This window comes from Dipodomys merriami, unplaced genomic scaffold, assembly GCF_024711535.1.
Source record: "Dipodomys merriami isolate MVZ:Mamm:240054 unplaced genomic scaffold, mDipMer1.0.p SCAF_6, whole genome shotgun sequence".
NCBI classification, from domain to species: domain Eukaryota; kingdom Metazoa; phylum Chordata; class Mammalia; order Rodentia; family Heteromyidae; genus Dipodomys; species Dipodomys merriami.
The window spans coordinates 5,549,670-5,573,298 of record NW_027206179.1 but is presented as its reverse complement, the minus strand read 5'-3'; the positions used below and the strand labels follow the sequence as shown (position 1 = coordinate 5,573,298).

Below are 23,629 nucleotides of genomic sequence, written 5' to 3'. Positions count from 1 at the left end.
ACTAATGAAATGGATTTGAGGACTTTGCAACATGGGAGTGTGCAACACGAAGTTAATATACTGAAAAATTCAGAAGAGTTGTTGTGAAAGATGAGTGAAAAGATATTAAGAAGAGGGGTAATAGAATTAAGTGGAGACTGGATAGGATTAAGCAAAAATATAGAAGCAAAACTCCAGTTTAAATTGTGATCACAATCACATGTGTCTACCACTGCTAGGAAAATGCACACTAGATCCTTAGTCTTTGAAGTATACATTCCATAATCTAAACTATGAAAAAAAGAGATAATTACTATAGATTTAGATCAGATCTTGTACATACTAATCAAACCTAGGTGTTTAATCTTAAGAATGATGATTATTCTTACTGTCTTTTATATCTGAAGCCATGCAGAGAAGTTCTTTTTGGCATTAATAAGATGGAGTAACACTTTGGGACAAAAATGCAGCCTAAGAGTCCTGCACTGGAGGCCAAGATGGAAAAGACCTCCACAGCCACCATGACCTTCCCTGTGGCACTGTGGTAGACAGGTAGAAAGGTGAGCCACACACTGCAGAACACCAGCATGCTGAAGGTCAGGAACTTGGCTTCATTGAAGGTGTCAGGCAGATTCCTGGCCAGAAAAGCCACAGTGAAGCTGGCAAGGGCCAAGGAGCCCAGGTATCCCAGGACACAGTAGAAGGCAGTGAGGGAGCCCTTGTTGCACAGGATGATGATGTGACCATGTTCAGAGTGTGCATCTGTGTCAACAAAGGGAGGAGAGGTTCCCAACCAGAGTCCACAGAGAGTCACCTGGATGAGGGTGCAGATGGGGATGATGAAGTTAGGAGCTCCTGATACCAGCAGCCACCTCATCCTTCTTCCTGGGGAAGTGGCCTTGAAGGCCAGGACCACAGTCACTGTTTTAGCCAGCACTGTGGAAACAGCCACAGTGAACACAACCCCAAATGTGATCTGCTGCAGGATGCAGGTGAGTATGTTGGGACGGCCAAGAAAGAGCAAGGAACAGAGGAAACAGAAGATGAGGGAGATCAGCAAGATGTAGCTGAGAGCCCTGTTATTGGCCTTGACAATTGCACTGTCTTGGTATTTTACAAACATTCCAAGAACAAGAGCAGTTAGGAAGGAGAAGCAAATAGTCATGCTAGCCAGAGCTATGCCCAAGGGCTCTTCAAAAGCCAGGAAACTTGCAGTTTTCAAGAAGCATTGAGTCCTGTGTGTGTTGGCATACTGATAATCTGGACACTTCACACATTGCTCCATATCTGCTGAGACATGTACAGTATGAGTATTTCTTTTTATGAACCTTGTTTGTTTCAAATAATTTAGGAAATTTTTCACTTAGGTGAAATCCTCAGATGTCAGCATTTACTATCATAAAAGTGCTTTTATATTTTATATATTATATTTTTCTTCTTTATTCTGAATTTTTTATTGCCAAGGTGATGTACAGAGGGGTTACAGTTACATAAATAAGGTAATTAGTACATCTTTTTTTCAAGCTTGTTACCCCTTCCCTCATTTTTCTCCCAGTTTCCCTCTCTGCCACTTTCTCCCCACAAGTTTTATGCATCATTTCTGATATAGTTTTGTGTATATTGCTGTGGCATTGGTTCCTCCCTTGGCCTTTAGGTCACCATTCTGTTGTTTCAATTCTCTTCCCTAATTCAAATAAACATAAACATATTTCTAGGTTACCAAATGCTAATATGGCTAAAGCAGGGGATATAGCATAGGGAAGAAAAGGTACAAAAGATCCACAAAATAGTACATTAAAAAAAAACAAAAACAAAGAAAATCTCTTGTGTCCATATCTTGGAGCTCATTTTGCTTAGCATCATCTTATATGGTCATAGGTACATAGCCATTGAACTTTTCTGTTCATCTGCTAAGATTATCCTAGACGTTTACTAATTATTTCATTGAGCCTATGTTTCTTTGGGTCAAGCTTAATTCACTTAATATGATTTTTTCCAAGTCTTTCCATTTCCTTACTAATGGGGTGGAGTTTATGCTTCTTTTTGATTCAACATTTTGTCACTCAATGACTATCACATGTATTGATGATATAACAGTTTGGCCATTATAATATCTTATTAAATTTTTTCTATATTAATTCAAACTCTCATTAACAGTTGTTCAATCATAATTGTAATTATATAGCTTAAGTTTCTCTACATGTTTCTGTAAAGCATTAATTTTACCCTGTGGTATATTATCCTTGATTTCATCTCATTATGTTTGTCTCACCTGTGCACCTGTAGGAAGAGATTGACCGCTCTTGGACACTCTATAGTCATGCTCACTTCTTACACTGAATCTAGCTTACTGGGCCCTTTTCCTTTGCCAAGAAGAGTTCTAGACACTGAGAAATAAAGATATGTGAGATCTATGTTTTCTGTGTGCATAAAATATCTTTTAAGATGAATACTCTCCATAATAAAATATGTTTAATTTTCTATGTGAGTTTAGACTTGTCCTATTGATTATTGAAAAGAAGGATTCCTGGAGATAACATTGTCTGCAATAGACATAAAGGGGATCCAAATAGGGAAAGAAGAAATAAAACTTTCCCTCTTTGCAGATGACATGATCTTGTATTTAAAGAATCCCATAGACTCCACTCCCAAATTACTCAAGCTGATTCAAAACTTTGGCAAAGTAGCAGGTTATAAAATTAACCCCCAAAAATCAATGGCTTTTCTATATGCCAACAATGAGAAAAGTGTGGCTGAAATTAGGAAAGCAACTCCATTTGTAATAGCCCCACAAAAAATAAAATACCTAGGAATTAACTTAACCAAAGAAGTGAAGGACCTCTATGATGAAAACTTTAAAATCTTGAAAAAGGAAATCAACACAGAACTTAAAAAATGGCAAAACCTCCCATGCTCCTGGATTGGCAAGATTAACATCGTGAAAATGGCAATACTTCCCAAGGCTATCTACAAATTCAACGCGATACCTATCAAAATTCCACCCTCATTCTTCAAGGAAGTAGAGGAGGCAATCCAAAAATTCATATGGAACAATAAAAGACCCCGAATAGCAAAAACGCTCCTCAACGGAAAGAACACTGCTGGAGGAATATCAATACCAAATTTCAAACTCTACTATAAAGCCATAGTAATCAAAACAGCTTGGTATTGGCATAAGAACAGACCTCAGGACCAATGGAATAGAATTGAAAACCCAGAAATGAACCTACAGACCTATAGCCACCTAATCTTCGATAAGGAAGCTAAAACAATAGAATGGAAGAAAGACAGCCTCTTCAGTAAATGGTGCTGGCAAAATTGGTTAACTACATGTAGAAAACTAAAGCTAGATCCTTATATATCACCCTGCACCAGAATCAACTCCAAATGGATCAAAGACCTTGAACTCAAAGCAGACACTCTGAAAACATTACAGGATGGAATAGGAGAAACCCTAGGTCTCCTTGGCTCAGGTCGAAATTTTCTGAATAGAGACCCGGAAGCACAACAAATCAAAGAAAGGTTGGACAAATGGGATTGCATAAGATTGCAGAGCTTCTGCAGGGCAAATGACATAGCTGGCAAGATCAATAGAAAGCCCACCGATTGGGAGAAGATCTTTACTAGCCATACAACGGACAAAGGTCTCATATCTAAAATATACTTGGAACTCAAAAAATTAAACCACCCAACAACAAATCCTCAAAGAAACAACTGCCCAATAAATAAGTGGGCGAAAGACTTAAAGAGAAGCTTCTCTGAAGAAGAAACAAGGATGGCCAATAGACACATGAAGAAATGTTCAACATCCCTAGCCATAAAAGAAATGCAAATCAAAACAACATTGAGATATCACCTCACTCCAGTTAGAACAGCAAAAATCAAGAACTCTAATAACAACAGATGCTGGAGGGGATGTGGACAGAAAGGAACCTTACTTCATTGTTGGTGGGAATGTAAACTTGTTCAACCACTTTGGAAAGCAGTATGGAGGTTCCTCAAAAGACTTCACATAGATCTCCCCTATGATCCAGCAATCCCACTTTTGGGCATTTACCCAAATGTTTACAAACAAGACCACACTAAAGCTACCAGCACAACTATGTTTATTGCAGCATTATTTACCATAGCTAAGATATGGAACCAACCCAGATGCCCCTCAGTAGATGAATGGATCAAGAAAATGTGGTATATATACACAATGGAATTCTATGCCTCCATCAGAAAGAATGACATTTCCCCATTTGTTAGGAAATGGAAAGGTTTGGAAAAAATTATATTAAGTGAAGTAAGCCAGGCCCAAAGAAGCATAGGTCCCATGGTTTCCCTTATTTGCAATATCTAGTATAGGTATGAGTCAAGCGGAAAAGGCCAGATAATGTGATGTTAGGAAAATGAACCCTTAAATATGTATTTTAATGTTTTCGTTTCTTTCATGCATGTGTTTCTAATGCATTTATAAGATTATTTCTTTGCTGCTTTGTATGTCCCTCCCCCACAGTGTAACCCCCGCTTTCACTATATTTGATGTCAGTATATCATGTGGAGGAGATGGGGACAAACAAGTCGTTTAAGGATTCACGTGGACCTGTTGCAACAATGAGAAGTACAAAATGTCATGTCAAAACCAGCTTTACAATTTCGGTGTGGGGGGGAGAGGGGGGTATAATTGGGTGGGGGGAGGGGGGTAAAATTGGGTGGGGGAGGGGGGAGGCAGGGAAGGGAAGTGAAGGGTAAACAAAGGAGGAGGCTGCAATGCTTGGTAAGAAATGTATGCATTATCCTGCCCATGTAATTGTAGCCCCTCTGTACTGTATGTTCTCAAATAAAATAAAATACAATTTAAAAAAAAAAAACATTGTCTGCAATAGTCTGAAAAATATTACTAAATATATAATTCAAAGCCATGAGATATCATATTACAATTAGCAATACCACCACTTTTCAGAATTTAGTTATAAATAGGGAGAGGAGCATGGGCTCCGTAATCCTAATACACAGCTTTTGCATTAACTTGTTTGGAAAACTAGGGAGAGATAAAGAATTTCTTCATAAGTCACAGACTCACCTGTGCTATTAGCAATTTCATTTTCTGGACAAGGCGTACAATCAAAGCAACAGACAGCCATTCCCTCCTGAGGAGATTTCCTGAATCCAGGACCACAACTATCACTGCAGACAGAGACAGGAGTCTGAGGAAAGGCAGGGATGTGCCAGTGACTGTTCAGACTCATATGAAACACTAAAAAAATCCATCATTTTAAAGATTGCAATTTTTAAAATAATGTTTTATACAGGTAAGTGCAGTAGATTTATTGAATTCTGTTATAGATCCCAAAGGGTATGTGATACAACATTGATTTCTAGCCTGTTGAATGACTGAAAGTAATGGGATCTTTAAAAGGCTGAAAGTAGGGGTGAAAATGTAATTTCAATTGCACAGCCCTAAGGGATTTTCTTGAATTAATATTATTACAAGTTTTTGTGTACCATTTTATTGTAAAAATTCAGTACAGAGGCTGAAATTAGGGGTGAAAATATAATTTCTATTGCACAGCCCTATGAGATTTTGGGATTTTCTTGAATTAATATTATTACAAGTTTTTGTATAAAATTTTATTGCAAAAATTCTGTACAGAGGGGAGACAGTTACATGAGAAAGGTTACGATTATATTATCTTATTTCAAATTATATTAATTGTAGTGAGCCAAGCCCAAAGAAACATAGGTCCTATGGTTTCCCTTATTTGCAATATCTAGTATATGTATGAGTCAAGCAGAAAAGGTCAGATAAAGTGATGTTAGGGAAATGAACCCTAAGGTATGTATTCAAATGTTTTTTTTTTCCTTTTATGCGATTTTTTCTAACGCATTTATAAGATTATTTCTTTGTTGCTTTGTATGTCCCTCCTCCATAGTATAACCCCTGCTTTCACTGTATTTGATGTTGTTAAAATGTCGTTAAAATGAGGATACAGGTGGACCTGTTGCAACAATGAGAAGTACATGTTGTCATGTCCTAAACAAACTTTACAACTTTGGTGGAGGGGGGGGGAATTATGGGTGGGGGAGGTGGGAGGAGGATGGGAAGGGATGGGAAGGGGAAACACAGGAGGAGGCTACAATGCTTGATAATAAATGTACTCATAATCTTGCCCATGTAATTGTAACCCCTCTGTACAGTATTTTCACAGTAAAAAATAAATAGAAATTTTAAAAAAAAATCTTTTTGGGGGTTGGGGGTTCTGGTCGCGGGGCCTGTACTCTGGGCCAGGGCGCTGTCCCTCAGCTCTTCAGCTCAAGGCTAGCGCTCTACCACTTGAGCCACATCGCCACTTCCGGCTTTTTTCTTATGTGGTGCAGGGCCTCAGGCATGCAAGGCAAGTGCTCTACCACTGAGCCACCTTCCCAGCCCCACATTATCTATCGAGCATTGTAACCTGCTCCTTGTTTTTCCACTACCATCTCTTCCTTCCCCAAATCCTCCCTCCTCGCCCCCCACGCCCAATTTGTAAAGTTCCTTTTCAACATAGTGTCTTGTACATCTTATTGTTACATTGTGTCAACCTGTATCCTTATTTCAACATTTTGTTATTACCCCTCCACTCCAAAAATTAGAAATACACACACACACACACACACACACACACACACACACACACACACACACACACACGACTCAGGGCACCAGAAGCAAATAGAGTGAAAAGAGGAGTTATACCATGGGGGGAAGAAAAAAATCACTGTTGCCTCCTAGTCATCTGTGCATGGGGAGGAGCAAGGACGAAACCTCCACTTTATAGGGTTATGTGAACACTGGGTCACATTATCTTTCTCATTGTTTCCAGTGACCAAGACATGAGACTCTTGACACAGATTCCTTCAATGATTCCTCTAAACAAAGATAGTTAAATAGCAGCTCAATTAACCATTACATAAACCTCCAAAGAAAGGAGCAAAAGAAACATTTCAACCAATTGAATTTACTCCTCAGGTGCTTTATCACAGTGTTAGATACCTACTGGGAAAAATGTAATTTACAATATTCAAAATCAACATGTAGAAACACATTTAACTTTTTTGGTTCTGATCCTCGGGCTTGAACTCAAGTGCTGTGCACTGGACTTGAGCTATTTTTGCTCAAGGATAACATTCCATTACCAGAATCACAGTTCTTCTTCCAGATTTTTGGAAGTTACTTGGAGATAAAATTCTCACAGACTTTCCTGTGTGAGCTGACTCTAAACTATTATATTTCCATATAAGCTCTATTAATTGGTAGGATTATAGGAGAAAGTTGCTGGCATTCAGCCAGGTATAAATTTAAAGGGTGACTCTTGCTGATTTGTGTGTGCTTAAAATTATTAGGGTAGATCCAACTCACCTCTGTAGTTCCAATGGCCCACTCTACCATATCTTCAGATAAAGACAGTTGATTACCATGTGGAGCATATGGAGAAAACTTCCCTATCCTCACTGCAAGTTCCAAACCTTCTGGAAAATTCCAAATGTTCAGAATGTCATACTCTGGCTCCAGTTTCCTTTTCTCATCCCAAATTATTTGAGCTCTAGTTGGATTGTAAAACTGGATGCTCTTCAGAAAAGTGTGCAGCTAAAAGAGAGACCTCATCTGTGGTTAAGTGAATCCCAGAGTTAAGACAGAAAACATGATGTAAGAAATGCTCCTGATTGCCTTTAATCTCTGATTCTGAATTCAAAAAGAGTAGAGACACCCAATGAAGTATCTCAAAAGAAAAATCTATGGAGGAATTAAAAATAATCACTTCTTTCCTGATCACTCAGAAAAGTAGTAGAAAGACTTTTTTTCCAGAGAAATCATTTTAGCCCGTCTTGACACAACCACTGTTTTATGAATGTCTATAATTTGTGGTTGTTAGATGGTTAATGCCAAAAGTTGAATGAAACTTGGTCACTTATGAAAAATATGGATAATTTTCTTCATTTGGTTATCCTATGATTTGACTGAATAAAGTCATAGGAAAAAGCTCTACTTGCAGTTTTCAAAACACTAGCTATGAACATGTTGAGGTTATTAGTAACTAATGGAATTCATGAGCAAGTTCCTGTCGGCTTATGGATGTAAACCGAGCTATGCAGGTGGCTCAGTTCAGAATCATGCTTGGAATCCAGCTTAGGCAGAAAAGTTCATGAGAATCATGTCTCCAATAAACAATTCAGAAAAAGCCAGAAAAATGCTGTGCTTAAGTGGTTGAACACTAGATTTGAGCATAAAGAGACTCAGGCACTTGCCAAAATTAATTTATAGAAAGATGGAATATATTTTATCCTTGTTACTGGCAGATTGTTTTCTTAACCGCATATCCATACATATCTAGAATACTTCAAAGACACTGAAACGAAGAATCATATATGGTTTTGAAAAACAACTGAAATATTTAATTTTTTCAATGTGAATCTACATTTTTTTCAATTTTTGTGCTTATGGTTGTTTCTTATACTAGAAAGTAAAAAGTTTAAGAGTTGAGAGAATTACTTCAAATATTGAAATATTCATTAATTTCAGCAACCAAGTTATGTATGACATATGAATAAAACATAAATATATATTTGTGAATATAAACACACATCATATATGCATATACATATCCAGGAACACACATGCATACATACAAAAATATTTAATTTCATACATTAAGGAACCCCTCTAGAAAGTGCCTTTGCTCATGGTGTGTGTACTCCAACATGGAAGAAATTACCTGTTCAGGGGAAGGCACTTTTTCTTTTCTATTGTCCATTGTTTGAATTTCTGTTTGATGAAGAAGCATCGTATGGAGAGTCTGGGCCACAGCATACACAGCGTTGTAAACATTGTAACTCTCTCTAGACATAGTCATATCAAAAATATGCACAGGCAACCAATCCAAAGAGGCATCATGAACACAGTTGTCCCATGTCACACAGTCAGACTCAGAAGCTGAGCAATTAAAAGACAGAAACCACAGTCTGGCAAGAAAAATGTCTTCTGGGTATTTTGAAGGCTTAGCTGCCTTGATAAAATCTGTGAATCCAGAAACATCTACATAATGGTGTGTAAAAATAAGAGGTACATGCAATGAGCCTAGCATGAAATATCTCCTTTTCAGTGTGAAATCCCATTGTGAGTTCATAATGCAAACTTTGCCATGTATAAAAATTTGTTCGATAAATACCACTAAGCCTATCAGTGAATCATTATCACCATATATGATGAGAACACTTGCTGAAGATAGATTTATCTCATTATGAACTGTCATGAGTTTGAATATATGTGACACATCTTGGGATGAGATCACTAGCTCATAAGCTACACAAACTCTGTTCTTGGCCATCTCTTCTTTCAATTCAACAAGAATCCACACACCATTCTCATCTTGTGAGGTCAATAGTCCCACCCAGTTCCAGCTGAAATGAAGAAGTAATGAGACCATGGCAGTGGCTATTGGTGTGTCTTTTGGGGCCATCTGATAGAGAGCAGGAAACTTGTTATGATCACTCAGGGCACGATCAAAAGGCCCAAAGGTAAACTAAAGAGAAAGAAAATTGGACACTCCATGAATGAGAAGATTGCCATGTATCACAATCTTAGTCTTGAAGTCTGTTAAGAAACAGTTGAAGTAGGTGGAAGGTTGGTTTTATTTTAGTTTTGAAAAAAATTGTTTGTTTTTGCACAATATATCAATTGACTTGTAATTATCTCTTGATCCTCAACACTATTCCTATCAACTCTTCTCAACTATATCAATATCACCTACTCCTAATTCCATTTTCACATATGCCCATTGTATATTATGCTTCTTTTCACCAACAACCGAAGCCATATTCCTTTGCATTTTTCCCTTAATACCTAATCCACTCAGACAAGGTATTCTTCATGTTTTTGGTGTTCATTTTTCATGCTGTCATTAGATCAGAAAAGTTCCACCATGGAGTTCTGCCCCTATGTATGTCATACTTTAGTCAGATTGGTCATATATATATGTAAGTGGCTAGGTGCATCTTCCATATTTCATATTAAATGTTCATATTTTAGATCTAACTTTCATATAAGACAGGACACATTTACCCTTTCTTGTTTTGAGCCAGATTTACTTCATTTATCATGGTATCTTTCCTGTGTGTGTGTGTGTGTGTGTGTGTGTGTGTGTGTGTGTGTATGTGAATGCCAGTACAAGGGCACAAATTCATGACTGCTTACACTTCACTGGCAATCTCCCTAAGACTTGTGCTGCACCAATGGAGTCACATATTCACCTTGGGCCCTTTGCAGATTAATTAGACATACAAGTTACCTGATTAGCTAGGATTATAGTGTGAGTCATCAGTACCTTGCTCAGTCTGTACACTGCAAAGTCCTCTCCATTTCCTGATTCATTAAAGAAAATTATTGCTATCGATTGAAACAGTGAATTATCCATTTGTTTTTTCAAATCTTCTTTTTCCAAAGTGTGCAAATATGCATTTCCAACTATCTTTGAGTAATTACTATTTGATACTAAAAATATTTTTGGGTTCATAAAAAGAATCTCTTTCTATCATTCTCTTCTATCACCTGAAATACCTCCAAATTAGATATTATTATATCTTTCCACAGTTTGCACTCACCTGTGGAAATCTGTAGAGGCCCAACAATGTCCCAATCTGGTCAGATGTTATTCCTGATGGTCCTGTAAGTACTGCTACAGACTTTCTGTCTCTCATGCAGGAGTAGTTTGGAATCTTGTACTTCCCAAAGAGACAAATGAAGGGATTCTTAAACATTGTCCAAGTTCTGCATTCAACATCATAGATATCATATCCCAGAGTCAAGTTATGTAAAAGATCAGGATTTTTGTTGATCTCCTCAATAGCAAAAGCCAAGGCCAAAACAAACTGATAGTTCTTGAACATAAATCTGTATAATGAGCAAAGAAATTGAGGAGGAATATTCCAAACCTTAAGACTTCAATACCTCATATGCTTGGTTTGTTGTCAAGGAAAGTTTTAAAATATTACCTCAATTAGAATTTAATGTGAATTCAGTGTCTTATGTTTGTCTAAAGATCTATGAAAGACATGAAGGGCATTTGTCATAAAAGAGATTCATAAGATTATTTAAGTCGAGAAAGAGCTAGTTTTCCCTATCACCACATGCACCAGAGCAAAACTCTGTTGTCTTTCATTCAGTTTTCATGAGACAACAAATGTTGTATTGCCTTTACATTAGTGCAATTAGCTATACCAGTGTGGAAAATGATTCTGGTGTTTCTAGTCGCTCAGTTTATATTATGTATAAATTTGGCATGTCAGGCTAACTAAGGAATGTTTAACTTGACTGCAATATTCAGAAGAAAAGTGTTATTTATAAATAATTCTATTGCAAGTTCTGCCCACAGACCAGCATATTGAATAGTTCTTACTGATAACAAGAAAAAGAGCTAAACTATTGTGGGTGTGGATTTAATGTTTGTTTATATAAAATAAAAATGATGCATCCAATTTCAAGGAAGTCACTTTGAAATAAGGAACTCATGGCATGAGGGTTGAGGAGAAAATTGTAGGTAAGGTTTGCAAAGAAACTCAGTTCCGAGGCCTCCATGGTTAAATTCATTTTTCGATATTCTCTTCCCAATATATTTAATTAGCGACTGGAAAGGAAGCAATAGAACAAAATAAAGAGGATCAAAGTACTTTTCCTTCTTTCTCTGTGTTCTGTTTGTTGTCGACAAGGTACATGTGAGTGTCAGTGTGTGTTTGTGTGTATTTGCATGCAAGCTTGTGAGTGGGCATATTCTAAAGGAAGTAATATAATGAAATCACTTGGTATTGTTTAAAAGGAAACAATGAAGGGACATTGGGTATAATAATGAAATGTTCAATATATACCATAGGTATATGTGAAGTTATCACAATGAAAGCCTGTCATATTTTAAATGCTCTAAACAGAAGAAAATAGTGAGCTTTCATACACATGTGGAGGAATAAAATGTAGTAACGAAGATGTGTGAAAGAGGTTTTTCAAAAGTTGAAGATTGAGCTCCCCGGTTACCCAGCAATCCCACTTTTGGGCATTTACTCAAACAATCATAAACAAGGCTATACTAAAGCACAACTATGTTTATCACAGGATAATTCACTATAGTTAAGATATGGAACCAACCCAGTTGCCCCTCAGTATATGAATGGATCAAAAAATGTTATATATATATATATACATATATATGTATATATATATATATATATATATATATATATATAATGCGATTTTATGCCTCCATGATAAAGAATGACACTGCCCCAGTTGTTAGGAAATGCAAAGACATAGAAAAATTACATCAAGTGAAGTAAGAAGACTCAGATAAACATAGATCACATAATTTCCCTTTTCTGCAATAACTAGTATATGTCTAGGACAAGCAGAAAAGGTCAAAATGTTTATATATATATATATATATATATATATATATATATATATATATGACCATATAAGTTGATGCTAATTGAAATAAGCAGCAAGATAAAAATATTTCTTCTGGGTCGTTTTAATGTACTTATCATATACAGGTAGGAAGAAGAGATTTAGACTGCCACATCCAGACACAGAGGCCCCTCAAGAAGACTCCTGATACCCAGCTCAAAACTGACTCTGGAATCTGTGAGTAGCTCCTAGAGGAGTCCTTCCTTGGATGACTAGTTCCATGTGGTGGTCTAATAGCCAATAACAGTTAAGGCAATTGAAATGACCTAAAGCCTCCCATTCATGAAAACCCCAAGACTAAATATATTCACAGGAGGAATCTATAAGTTCTTCAGATATGAATGCACTCTATACTCCACAAACTCGAGGTATGAAATCAAACCACAGAAATGAGTAGCCTTCCTGAGTGGCAACAGTGAGAAGAGTGATATTGAAATCAAGAAAGCAATGTCCTTTGTAATAGCCTCACAATAATACTTAAGAATTAATTTAAAAACAAAGATGGGAAGGATCTATATTGTGAAAATTTTTAAAACTCATATAAAGACATTGAAGCTCACTTTAGGAAATGAGAAAATATCCCATGCTCCTCGTATGAAAGAATGAACATCATGAAAATAGCAATTCTGTCCAGAGAAATATACAAATCCAATGCAATACCCATCAAAATTACAGCAACATTCTGCCAAGTAAGAGAGAAATCAAACCAAAAATTCATATGGAAGAATTAAAAACCTAGAATGCAAAAAAAAAAATCCTCAGCAGTAAGAACAGTGCTGGAGGGAGATCATTATCAAAGTTGAAGCATTAAGACAGAGCCATACTAATACAAACATTTTGGTATTGGCACAAGAAAACGCCTGAAGCCCAATCAAACAGAACAAAAGACACAGAAACAATCTCACAAATATATAGCCACCTAAAATTTGATAATGGACCCAGAAACAGAGCTTCCAAGAAAGATAGCCTCTTACAAGAACAGTGCTGGCAAAATTGGCTATCTACATGCAGAAAACAGAGGCTTTATATCCATATATCACATTGCATCAGAATGAACTCTAAATGGATCAAATATCTCAATGTAAGGCCAGATATTGTGAAAATATTACAGGAAGGACTAGGGAAACACCTAATCCTTATAGCATCATGGTAAAAATTCTAAACAAAGATCCCAAATCACAACAAATCAAAGAAAGACTGGATAATTGGGACTGTATTAAACTGAAGAGATTCTGCATAGCAAGAAACTTAGCTAGGAGGATAATTGAATAGCCCACAGAATGGGAGAAAAAAATTTGACTAGCTCTATGTCAGACAAAGGGGTCATATCTAACACATACCTAGATCTCAAAAATTAATAGCACAGAATGAAACTTTCCAAGTCAACAACCCAATCAATAAAAGGGCCAAAGACCTTAAGAGGGACTTCTCAGAGGAAGAAAATTGGTCAATTGATACATAAACAAACGACAGACAAAAGTAATGTTCCCAGAAGTGTGTTCATAACTTCTGGGAACATTACTTTTGTCTGTGGTTTGTTTCTGCTCTGGTTTATTCCCTGTGATTTCAGTCCCCATGTTCTTCTATATACGTTTATGTGAGCTGAGAAGGGAATGGGAATAAGAGAAACAGAGAGATACAGTGAACCATGGCAATAGTGATATACACAAGAAACTATGTAGAAAATGAACTGGATATGTCGTGGATGATATGGGTGGGAAAGACAGGGAGAGCGTGTTGAAAGAACAGACAAGATTCAACAACAATTGTACTCATTACTCATGTATCTATAGTGCCTCTACACATCAACTCTACAGCACCAATAATATAGGATAAATAAAGTAAATTCCCATTAATAAAATAAACAGGCCATTCACAAGCAAGGAAATTGCATTGGCAGTAATAGACCTCCCTCTCCAGAAATGCCCAGCACCTGATGGAGTTACCGATGAATTCTACAAGACTTTTAAAGGAGAATTTTCACCAGTACTCTTCAAACACTTTAATGACATAGAAAGGAGGGAACACTGATCATTCTATGAAGCCAACATTACACTCATTTCCAAACAAGAGAAGGCCACACTGAGAAAAAACAACTCTGTATCTTTCTCCTCGATTGTCGCTACCGCCTCGACCAGCAAGGAGACGGGACACTGGACTCTTCTCTCTGCCGTTTATTCAGGACCTTTTTTTTAATCTTCTGACCCCAACCCCGGGGAGAATTCCCCACAGCCTTAAGTACCCGCTGGGTAGCCAACCCTGATACGCCACGTGGGAACCACCGATAGGTTCAGGTGCGCGGAAGCAAGCCAGATTCTTTGCCTTAGCCATATCAGGAGTTGTTTACCACAGAGAGCACTCGCCATTGGGAAGGCGGAGGGCGGAACCTGGCACCATCTTCCAGGTGTGGCCTCTCGCAGCTCTCTACAGTTCCCCCTTTTTTGTTTAAAGAACACAGATGAGAACAGAGGTCTGATCCCTGTTGTGCAATTGCAAGGACTGCATACAAGCCTTCTCCCAGAGGGCGCCTTCTCTAGGGATGACTCAGCCTGTCCATTGATTCGTTTTTCACAAGGACGGGAAAAGGCGAATCGAACCCATGTGCAATCAAACATGCTCTCCTCGAGGGCAAAACTCATGCCTCTCGACTGCAGTACTTTGGCTTTGCAATCTGTGTTCATTGTTTTAGGGTGGCAAGCCACGCTTAGGGGGGACTGACCTGCTCCAATGACTGTAAAGGCTTGGATAATCATGGCTGCACTGCGACGCTGAGAACCTCTAATTTGGCAAATGCACCACAGACATACCAAGGAGGCTAACACCAGAAGGCCTGTCAGGGCTCCTAAACCTGCCCATTCCTTAAGATGATTCATAGCAGCGGAGATCTATGAAGATAACCCCTCCGCCAATCCGGCATCCACTCGGGTCGAGTTCACCAGGACGATGGCAACCCTGAGCTGTTCCATCAGGCTGTCGAACTCCCCAGTTCAATTACCTAAAAGATAACTAGACAACTGTTTAGACAAATTTGCAGCATTTTTTAAATAGGTTTTTTCCTGGGCCTGAACTCTGGGCCTGGGCGCTGTCCCTCAGCTCTTCAGCTCAAGACTAGCGCTCTACCACTTGAGCTACAGCGCTACTTCCCGCTTTTTTCTCTTCTTTTTGCTTATATGGTACTGGGGAATTGAACCCAGGGCCTCAGGCATGCAAAGCAAGTGCTCCACCACTGAGCCACTTTCCCTGCCCCCATTCTTCTGGGTTAATTGCACCACAGCAGCACCTAATCCAGCATTAGTTAGTGGTCCGCCCAGCTCTCTGCAAACTTTCATCCATGCTTCTAGTCCCCTATTCTTATATGGGGTTATGGCGGCTCTGCATTCCTTAGTGCACTGCTCGTAAACAAGCTGTTTAATTAATGGCATGGCTGCGTCTGGGTCACCAAAAATTCTGCCAGCAGCCTCGACCATACGGGCAACAAAGTCCGAAAACGGCTCCATAGAGCCCTGCAGGATTTTGGTGAGATTGCCACTCACCTCGCCTTTATTTGGTAAGGCCTTCCATGCCTTTATGCCAATTTTATTGATTTGTTCATAAACTTGAACCGGGTAGCCTATCTGCTGATTGGCGAATCTCCCCTGTCCAAGCAGCATATCTCTGTCCCAAGCTGGGTTCCCCGCAGCCTGATTGGCTGCAGCCTCTTCACTAGCAAATTCAATCAAAAAGGCCTTCCAATCTAAATACTGACCTGGACTCAAACAAGCTCGTGCGAGCCCACTCCAATCACCGGGTGTCATGCAATGTCTGTTTAGGGCCTCCACCTGGGCTACAGTAAAGGAGGCTGTGATTCCGTATGTCCGCACAGACTCAGCTAAAGATTTTATAACCTTAAAATCTAAGGGTTCATGATACCGCTGTCCCTGTGGATCCTGAAATATTGGACAGGCTAGATGTAACTCGGTTCTGACCGCTTTCCACATGCCTGGGCTGAAAGAACAGCCGGGGCTGCCACTTCCAGGGTCCTCCGCATAGAGCGGAGGGGCCGAAGGTGTGGGGCGGTACACGGAGGCCGTGCATTTGTCTTTATCTGGGTCCTCTCTCTCCTTCCCTTTCCTCCTCTTTCTTATCTTTGTTTTTTCTATTTGTTCTATGAGTGATTGTAGTTCCTCTGAGTCTGTAGACTCAGAGGTCTCTAGTTCGGCAAAATCAGGGTATGACTCCCCCCTGCTCTCCTCCTTTTCGCTGTCTGCCCTTTCTGATCTTTCTTCCTGCAGCATTTCTAAGGCGGCCTGACCATTCTCTACCGCCTCACTGCAACGCTGGTCCTCGAGACAGCCTCTTATCAGTTTCCATATTGGTCTCACTCCGCTCTTAAGCGTTCCTTGTTCAGAGGCAAAATCTAGGTCCCTCACTAGTTTCTCCCAAGAGGCCACCGTGAGGCTTCCAGAGACAGCGAACCATGGGGCAATGGTGTCACATTCATTCAAAAATCTCTCTAAAGTACTCTTTTATTTTTAACTTTTTTGAGTGCAGTAGCTCATTGAGAGCCAAAAAAATTGGGTGCGAAGAAGAAGCGCCCATGTTTTAAACATTTAAAGCTGGTAAACAAACTTTTACTTTTACTTTTGGCTACTCTATTGACTAGCCCCGGGTTCTCACTCTCTCTTTATCTACCGAGAAGAGCAAAAATCCCCCCGCTCTTGTGGCGGATTCCCCTTTTACCTGGGAACTTACTCCCCGCTCTTGTTGCGGATTCCCCTTTTACCTGGGAACTTACTCCCCGCTCTTGTCGCGGATTCCCCTTTTACCTGGGGACTTACACCCGCTTTTGTCGCGGATTCCCCTTTTACCTGGGAACTTACCGGTGCACCACCCTGACCGCAGAGAGTTCTGAGTCCTCGTTGGGGTTATGGCTGAGTTCCCCATACGGGCCACCACGTGTCGCTACCGCCTCTACCAGCAAGGAAGACGCGACACCGGACTCTTCTCTCTGCCGTTTATTCAGGACCTTTTTTTTAATCTTCTGACCCCAACCCCGGGGAGAATTTCCCACAGCCTTAAGTACCCGCTGGGTAGCCAACCCTGATACGCCACGTGGGAACCACCAATAGGTTCAGGTGCGCGGAAGCAAGCCAGATTCTTTGCCTTAGCCATATCAGGAGTTGTTTACCACAGAGAGCACTCGCCATTGGGAAGGCGGAGGGGGGAAGCTGGCACCATCTTCCAGGTGCGGCCTCTCGCAGCTCTCTACACTCGATTAACCTTAATAAAATACCTTTAAACAAAATACAGGCAAATAGAACCCAACAACTGATGCAGAAAATCATACCTTATGATTGAAGGGATGCATGCCAGCGATGCAAACCTGGTTTAACATATGCAAGCCAATTAACATATTATAGCACATCAGCAGAAGCAAGGGCAAAAGCTGCATGATTAACTCAACTGAAGCAGAAAAAATGTTTAACGATATCCACACTCCTTCATGATGAAAGGTCTGGAGAAGCTAGGAATCTTTGGAACATTACTCAATGTAAGAAAGACTGTAAATGAATAATCCACAGCCAGTTCTATGCTTAATGGTGAACAACTAAAGATATTTACTCTAAATTCAGGAAACAAGGATGTCCACTCTCTTTATTACTCTTCAATATAGTATTAAAATTTGTAGCAAGAGCAGTATTCAGCGGTAAAGCATTTGGTGAGCCAAATAGGGAAGGATGAGTACAACCATCCCTTTACACATGACATGATCATGTACTTAAGGGAACCCAAATCTCCTTTTCTGCTGCTAAAATTGATCCTGAACTTTGACAAAATAGCCAGGTACAAAATCAACACACAAAAATTAATTGCTTTTCTCTTTGCCATTGACAAAGTTCAAGGCTGAAATTACAATTGTACCCCATTTGCAATTGTCTCAAAAATATAAAATAACTGGGAGTGAACAAATACTGGAAAGACCACTCTAATGATAACTCTAACAATTTGAAATAGGAAAGCAAGGAGGATTTAAGAAGATAGGAAGATATTCTGTGCTCCTGGGCTGGAAAAATTAGTATTGTGGAAATGGAAAAATTATCCAAAGTAATTTACAAATTCAATGCAATATCCAAAAATCTAAACAAAATTATTCAGAGACAGAGAAAGCAATCCAAAACTCAAAGGGAATTAGAAAAGACCATGAAAAGCAAAACTATTCTTAGTGGTCAGGAAAGTGTTCGACAAATGACAATACTGAACTTCAAGCTCTATTAGAGCAGTATAGTAGTGAAAACAGCATGGCACTGACAAAAAGACAAGCCAGAGAAGCAATGGAACAAAAGACCATGAAATGATCTAAAAGACCCATAGCCATCTAATATTTGATAAAGGGGCCAAAAATATAGGCATAAAGAATGATGCTGGCAATACTGGCCATCCATATGCAGAAAATTGAAACTAGATATCTATACATCACCTAGCACCAACGTCAATTTAAACTCTATTCAAGAACACAATGTAAAGCCAGAAAACATCAATCTTTTTCAAGGAAGGGGAGGGCCCCTCAGAACCGATTTAAAATTTTCTTTTTTTTAATTTTTATTATTTTATTTTATTTGTAAACATACTGTACAGAGGGGTTACAATTACATGGGCAGGATAATGCGTACATTTCTTACCAAGCATTGTAGCCTCCTCCTTTGTTTATCCTTCACATCCCTTCCCAGCCTCCCACTTCCCCCCCAGTCCCAATCCTTCCTCCCCCACTTCTCATTGTTGCAACAGGTCCACCTGAATCCTTAAACGACTTGTTTTCCCCCATCTCCTCCACAAGTTATACTGACATCAAATATAGTGAAAGCAGGGGTTATACTGTGGGGGAGGGACATACAAAGCAACAAAGAAATAATCTTATAAATGCATTAGAAACACATGCATGAAAGAAAAAAACATTAAAATACATATCTAAGGGTTCATTTTCCTAACATCACATTATCTGACCTTTTCCGCTTGACTCATACATATACTAGATATTGCAAATAAGGGAAACCATGGGGCCTATGTTTCTTTGGGCCTGGCTTACTTCGCTTAATATAATTTTTTCCAAGTCTTTCCAAATTTTCTAAGTGAAATTCCTGAATCAGAACAAATAAAATTTACCATGATTGATAAATGAGACTATACCAAACAAAATTTTCTGCTCTGCAAACCAAATAGGGAACAACAGAAAGATCATAGAACAGGAGATTTTTTTTTACCAGGTATCCATCAGAGAACGGTCCCATATCCAAAGTATATGTGGATCTCAAAATGCTGATTCCTCCACGATTTAACATCCCAACCATTAAGTGAGCTAATGACTGAAGAGAAACATCTCAGAACAAGAGATAAAAATGACCAATAGACACATGAAAAAATATTCAACACCTCTTGCCATAAAGGAAACACAAAGCAAGACCAAATTGGGATTGCACCTCACCCCATTTAGAATGGCCATTATGAAGGAAACAATAAGAAATGCTGCCAAGGAAGTGGCCAAAAGGGAACTCTATTATATTGGTTGTGGGACACAAATTTGTTCACACTCTGGAAAACAGTATGGAAGGACCTTAAAACAGCAAGCATAGAACTACCTTATGACAATCCAAATCACTTCTAACAGTGTATCCAACTGAGCATGAACACAAGGATACCTTAAATCTACCAACATAATTACATTTATTGCAGCTTTATTTACCATAGCCAAGATATGGAATCATCCCAGATGCCTCTATATACATACACAGTGAAATGCTTTCCATCCATTACAAAGAATGACACTGAACCATTTGTAAAGAAATGGAATGACTAGGAGAAGATTACATTAAGTGAAAAAGCCAGACCCAGAGAAGCACAGGTTGCATGATTTCCCTCCTTAATGGGAACTAGTATGTGTCCTATACATCTAGAAGTAAGCAAACTGGATTGCACCCAAGGAATTATCAATGAATTAACCAAAATATAATTCCTTAGCAAGATAAAGACAAAGGCCAACAAAATGAGTACTTTGTGTGTTGTGGGAGGCCAAATGCAGAGGAATAGAAGCATGGATGTGGAAAATGAGTAAAACGCAGCTAAGTATGCATTGTATATGCCACAGAACTGGGGAAAATAGGGGAAGGATTAGGTAGAACAAGTGAAGCACGTTGAAGGGGTGAGATAGATCCAGATGCTTTGTATACATGAATTGCTATGTTAAGTGGTAAACATCCAAGACATAATGTACATTTAAGAAAATTGAGGGATGGGCTTGTGGTGGGTGTGGTGGGTGTGGTGGGTGAGAATCTTCAAAGGGGTGACATTGATCAAGACACACTGTATTCATTAACTGCTCTGTACAACTACTTTGTACAATTCTATAAAGAAAATAATATTTGAAAATGTATTAAATTTACTGGTAAGATTATGTATATTATATATGGTACAAATACAATATATATTATATATAATATATAAAGAACATGTATATAACTGTATATATAACTACACAAGAAGTTTACTGATGTTTGGAACAAATATAAATGAAAACAGAATATCAGAATCTATAGATATAGAAAAAGAGGAAAGAATTGAAACTGTAACACTTTGATGTAATTAGAAGTACACATGCTGTACTAAAGAATCTATGCTGAATCTCAAGCAACTAGAGAAACAAACCCAAAATTAGCACAAAGAATGAAAGTAGAAGAAAAAGAATTAGAGACTAAAAACAAAATGCCAATAATCAATAAAGCAAAAAGAAGGTTCTACAAGAAAAACAGGGTGATAGATCGGAAGTAAAATTAGCTAACCATAAAATGGGTAAATCATAATATACCACATATGAATCCACACCTTCCATTATACTGCATGCCAGAACCACTATAGTATAAATAGCTGTATTTCTGAAAAAACATCCATACAAGATTCAGTCTATATAAAAATTCCTATCACTTCCTTTACAGAAAAAAGTCAAAACTGAATTTTATGAATAAGAAAATTCTCCATAAGTCAGACCTATTTTAAGACACAAGAACGACATGAAATCATCCTTATGCCTGTTGTTATACTTATAATAGCAGAAAACATTCTGATAATAACAGACACAGGTATCACAGAAATATAAGACCATAAAGTAATTGTAAACAATAGATATCTGATTGTTGGAGAAGGTGTCTAATAACACATGCCCAAACATGACACCCTTAGCAAGCGGTGGCATTGTGAGACTAGGCATGCTTGTGTGAAACACTTAAACTAGACCATATATTTTTAATTTCAAAACTGGTTAATTCTTAATAGAGACTTGAACTTTGCAAGTAATAGTGAAAATGAGGGGAAATATAAATACACAGATAACTTCAACAAAAGTCAATAGCTCATAAAAGAATAGGAAGAAATATTCTCTGGGTTTGATTAAATGTGAGAATACTTTGTCGCATTTACAAGGCCATAACTTCTACCCTAGCACTGGAATTGTAAAGTAACTGTGCTTATCCAATTGAAAAGCTTCAGCACAATGAAAGAAATGGTGGGAAAGCGAAATGAACAGTTAAACACCTTGCTAGCTGTACATCTCACAGAGGATGAATAATGAAGGGGAAAAGTTCTAAAAATTAAATATTATGATAGAAAAAAATCCAATCAAGGAACAGACAAGTAAAAATTAGATAATCACAAGAGAAAACTGATATTCAATCATTTGGGTATTCATGACACCCATTAGTTATTTATTAACCCAGAGAAAAATTACAGTCTTGGTAATGGTATAAAATAATTAAAGTTTAGAGATTCTTCAAGAAATTAAAATTATCTCTAGTGGTGGATTATACCTGCAATCCTAGCTGTGGAATTTAACTTGAGCAGGTAAATGCCCCCACAGGAAATGGTTAATAACACTGATCTTCCTTGTAACACCTGTGTTGTGGAGCCTATCTGACATGAAACAGTGCCACAAAGCTAAAGTTGTAAAAGTAACTGCTTGTGTGTGCTAATAGTGTGTATGTATGTAACTGTGTGTGTGTTTGTAAATATGCGCATGTGCACACTATTTCTAGGGCATGAAATCAGTGCCTGGGCACGGTTCTTGTGCTTTTTTGATAAAGGCTCACACACTATTACTTGAGACACAAAATCATTTCCAGCATTTGGCTGTTTAATTGGAGATAAAAGTCACATAGACACAATTAAAAAGAGTCACATAGATTTTCCTGCTTGGGCTGATTTCAAAACTCCATCCTCAGAAATCAATTCCATGAGTAATTAGGATTACAGGCATAAGCCACCATAAGAAATTTTATTAACATTCTCAAAATATACATGTTACTAAAGAAAAGTTCTCAGACCACTGGTATAAGGGAAAAGGAAATGAAGTGGCAGCCTTTTAATACAGAACTCATGCCAGTGACTCAGTTTGATTGTAGTAACATCACTACATATTCCATAGAACATGAAATGGAAGAGATACAGGGATGCTAGAGTAAAGGGAAGGAAATTACAGACCTGGAAAGTAGAAGCTATATGGAAGTAAATGGAGTCCTCTCCTGCCAGCAGGCAGAAAATCAATCAAAAGGAGATGTAAGACAACATAATAAAACTTAGCTGCTCTGGATGCAATAGTGATCAATGTCAGTGTAGAGGAGAGAGAGATCATTGATGTGTGCAACCTGAGTTTCCTCACCCATTGACCATCCTCAGAATAAAATAGTAATGGAAATAAAATATTAAAGTACTTACATCTTGTTCTCTTCTTGTCTGGAAGCATGGCTGTTACTGTGATCTACTCCCAAAGTGTAGAGAGGGAAAAACCCAGTGATCATCATATCTCCATGCATGTGTGCTCGGTGCTTCATTGTTGAAAAGCAGCTAGTGCCATCCAAGGACCTGACAGGGAGAGGAAGATAGAGAAGGAGGAGTGGGAAAGCCAAAGGGCACATCCTTGAATCCTCTGCCAAGCAGAAAAGCTGGCAGGAAGTGAGACCCAGAGTTTCGGTTATGTATATGTGCATATGTATCTTTTTATTGACAGAGATCTACACTATAACTCACCTCTAATCAAAGCCTCTTGTTAGTCCCCAGAAGTAATATATAAGAGTATTCCCAGGGGCTCTGCATTTGTAGCCTTACATCAGGAAGAAAAATGTGAGGTAGAAAACATGTTTTCAGATTTGCCTTCTT

At 38.4% G+C, this 23,629-nt stretch overlaps 1 protein-coding gene across 1 annotated transcript; it reads right to left on the bottom strand.

Moving 5' to 3' along the window:
• Positions 1-364: 364 nt before the first annotated feature.
• On the bottom strand, positions 365-23,304 carry LOC138813709 (vomeronasal type-2 receptor 116-like). The gene is made up of 6 exons (XM_070002093.1): positions 23,189-23,304; positions 10,603-10,891; positions 8,718-9,524; positions 7,364-7,591; positions 5,048-5,171; positions 365-1,266 (listed from the first exon to the last, which is right to left on the bottom strand). Exons 1-6 carry the CDS (start codon positions 23,302-23,304, stop codon positions 365-367), a joined length of 2,466 nt encoding a protein of 821 aa, XP_069858194.1.
• Between the last annotated feature and the right edge of the window lie 325 nt (positions 23,305-23,629).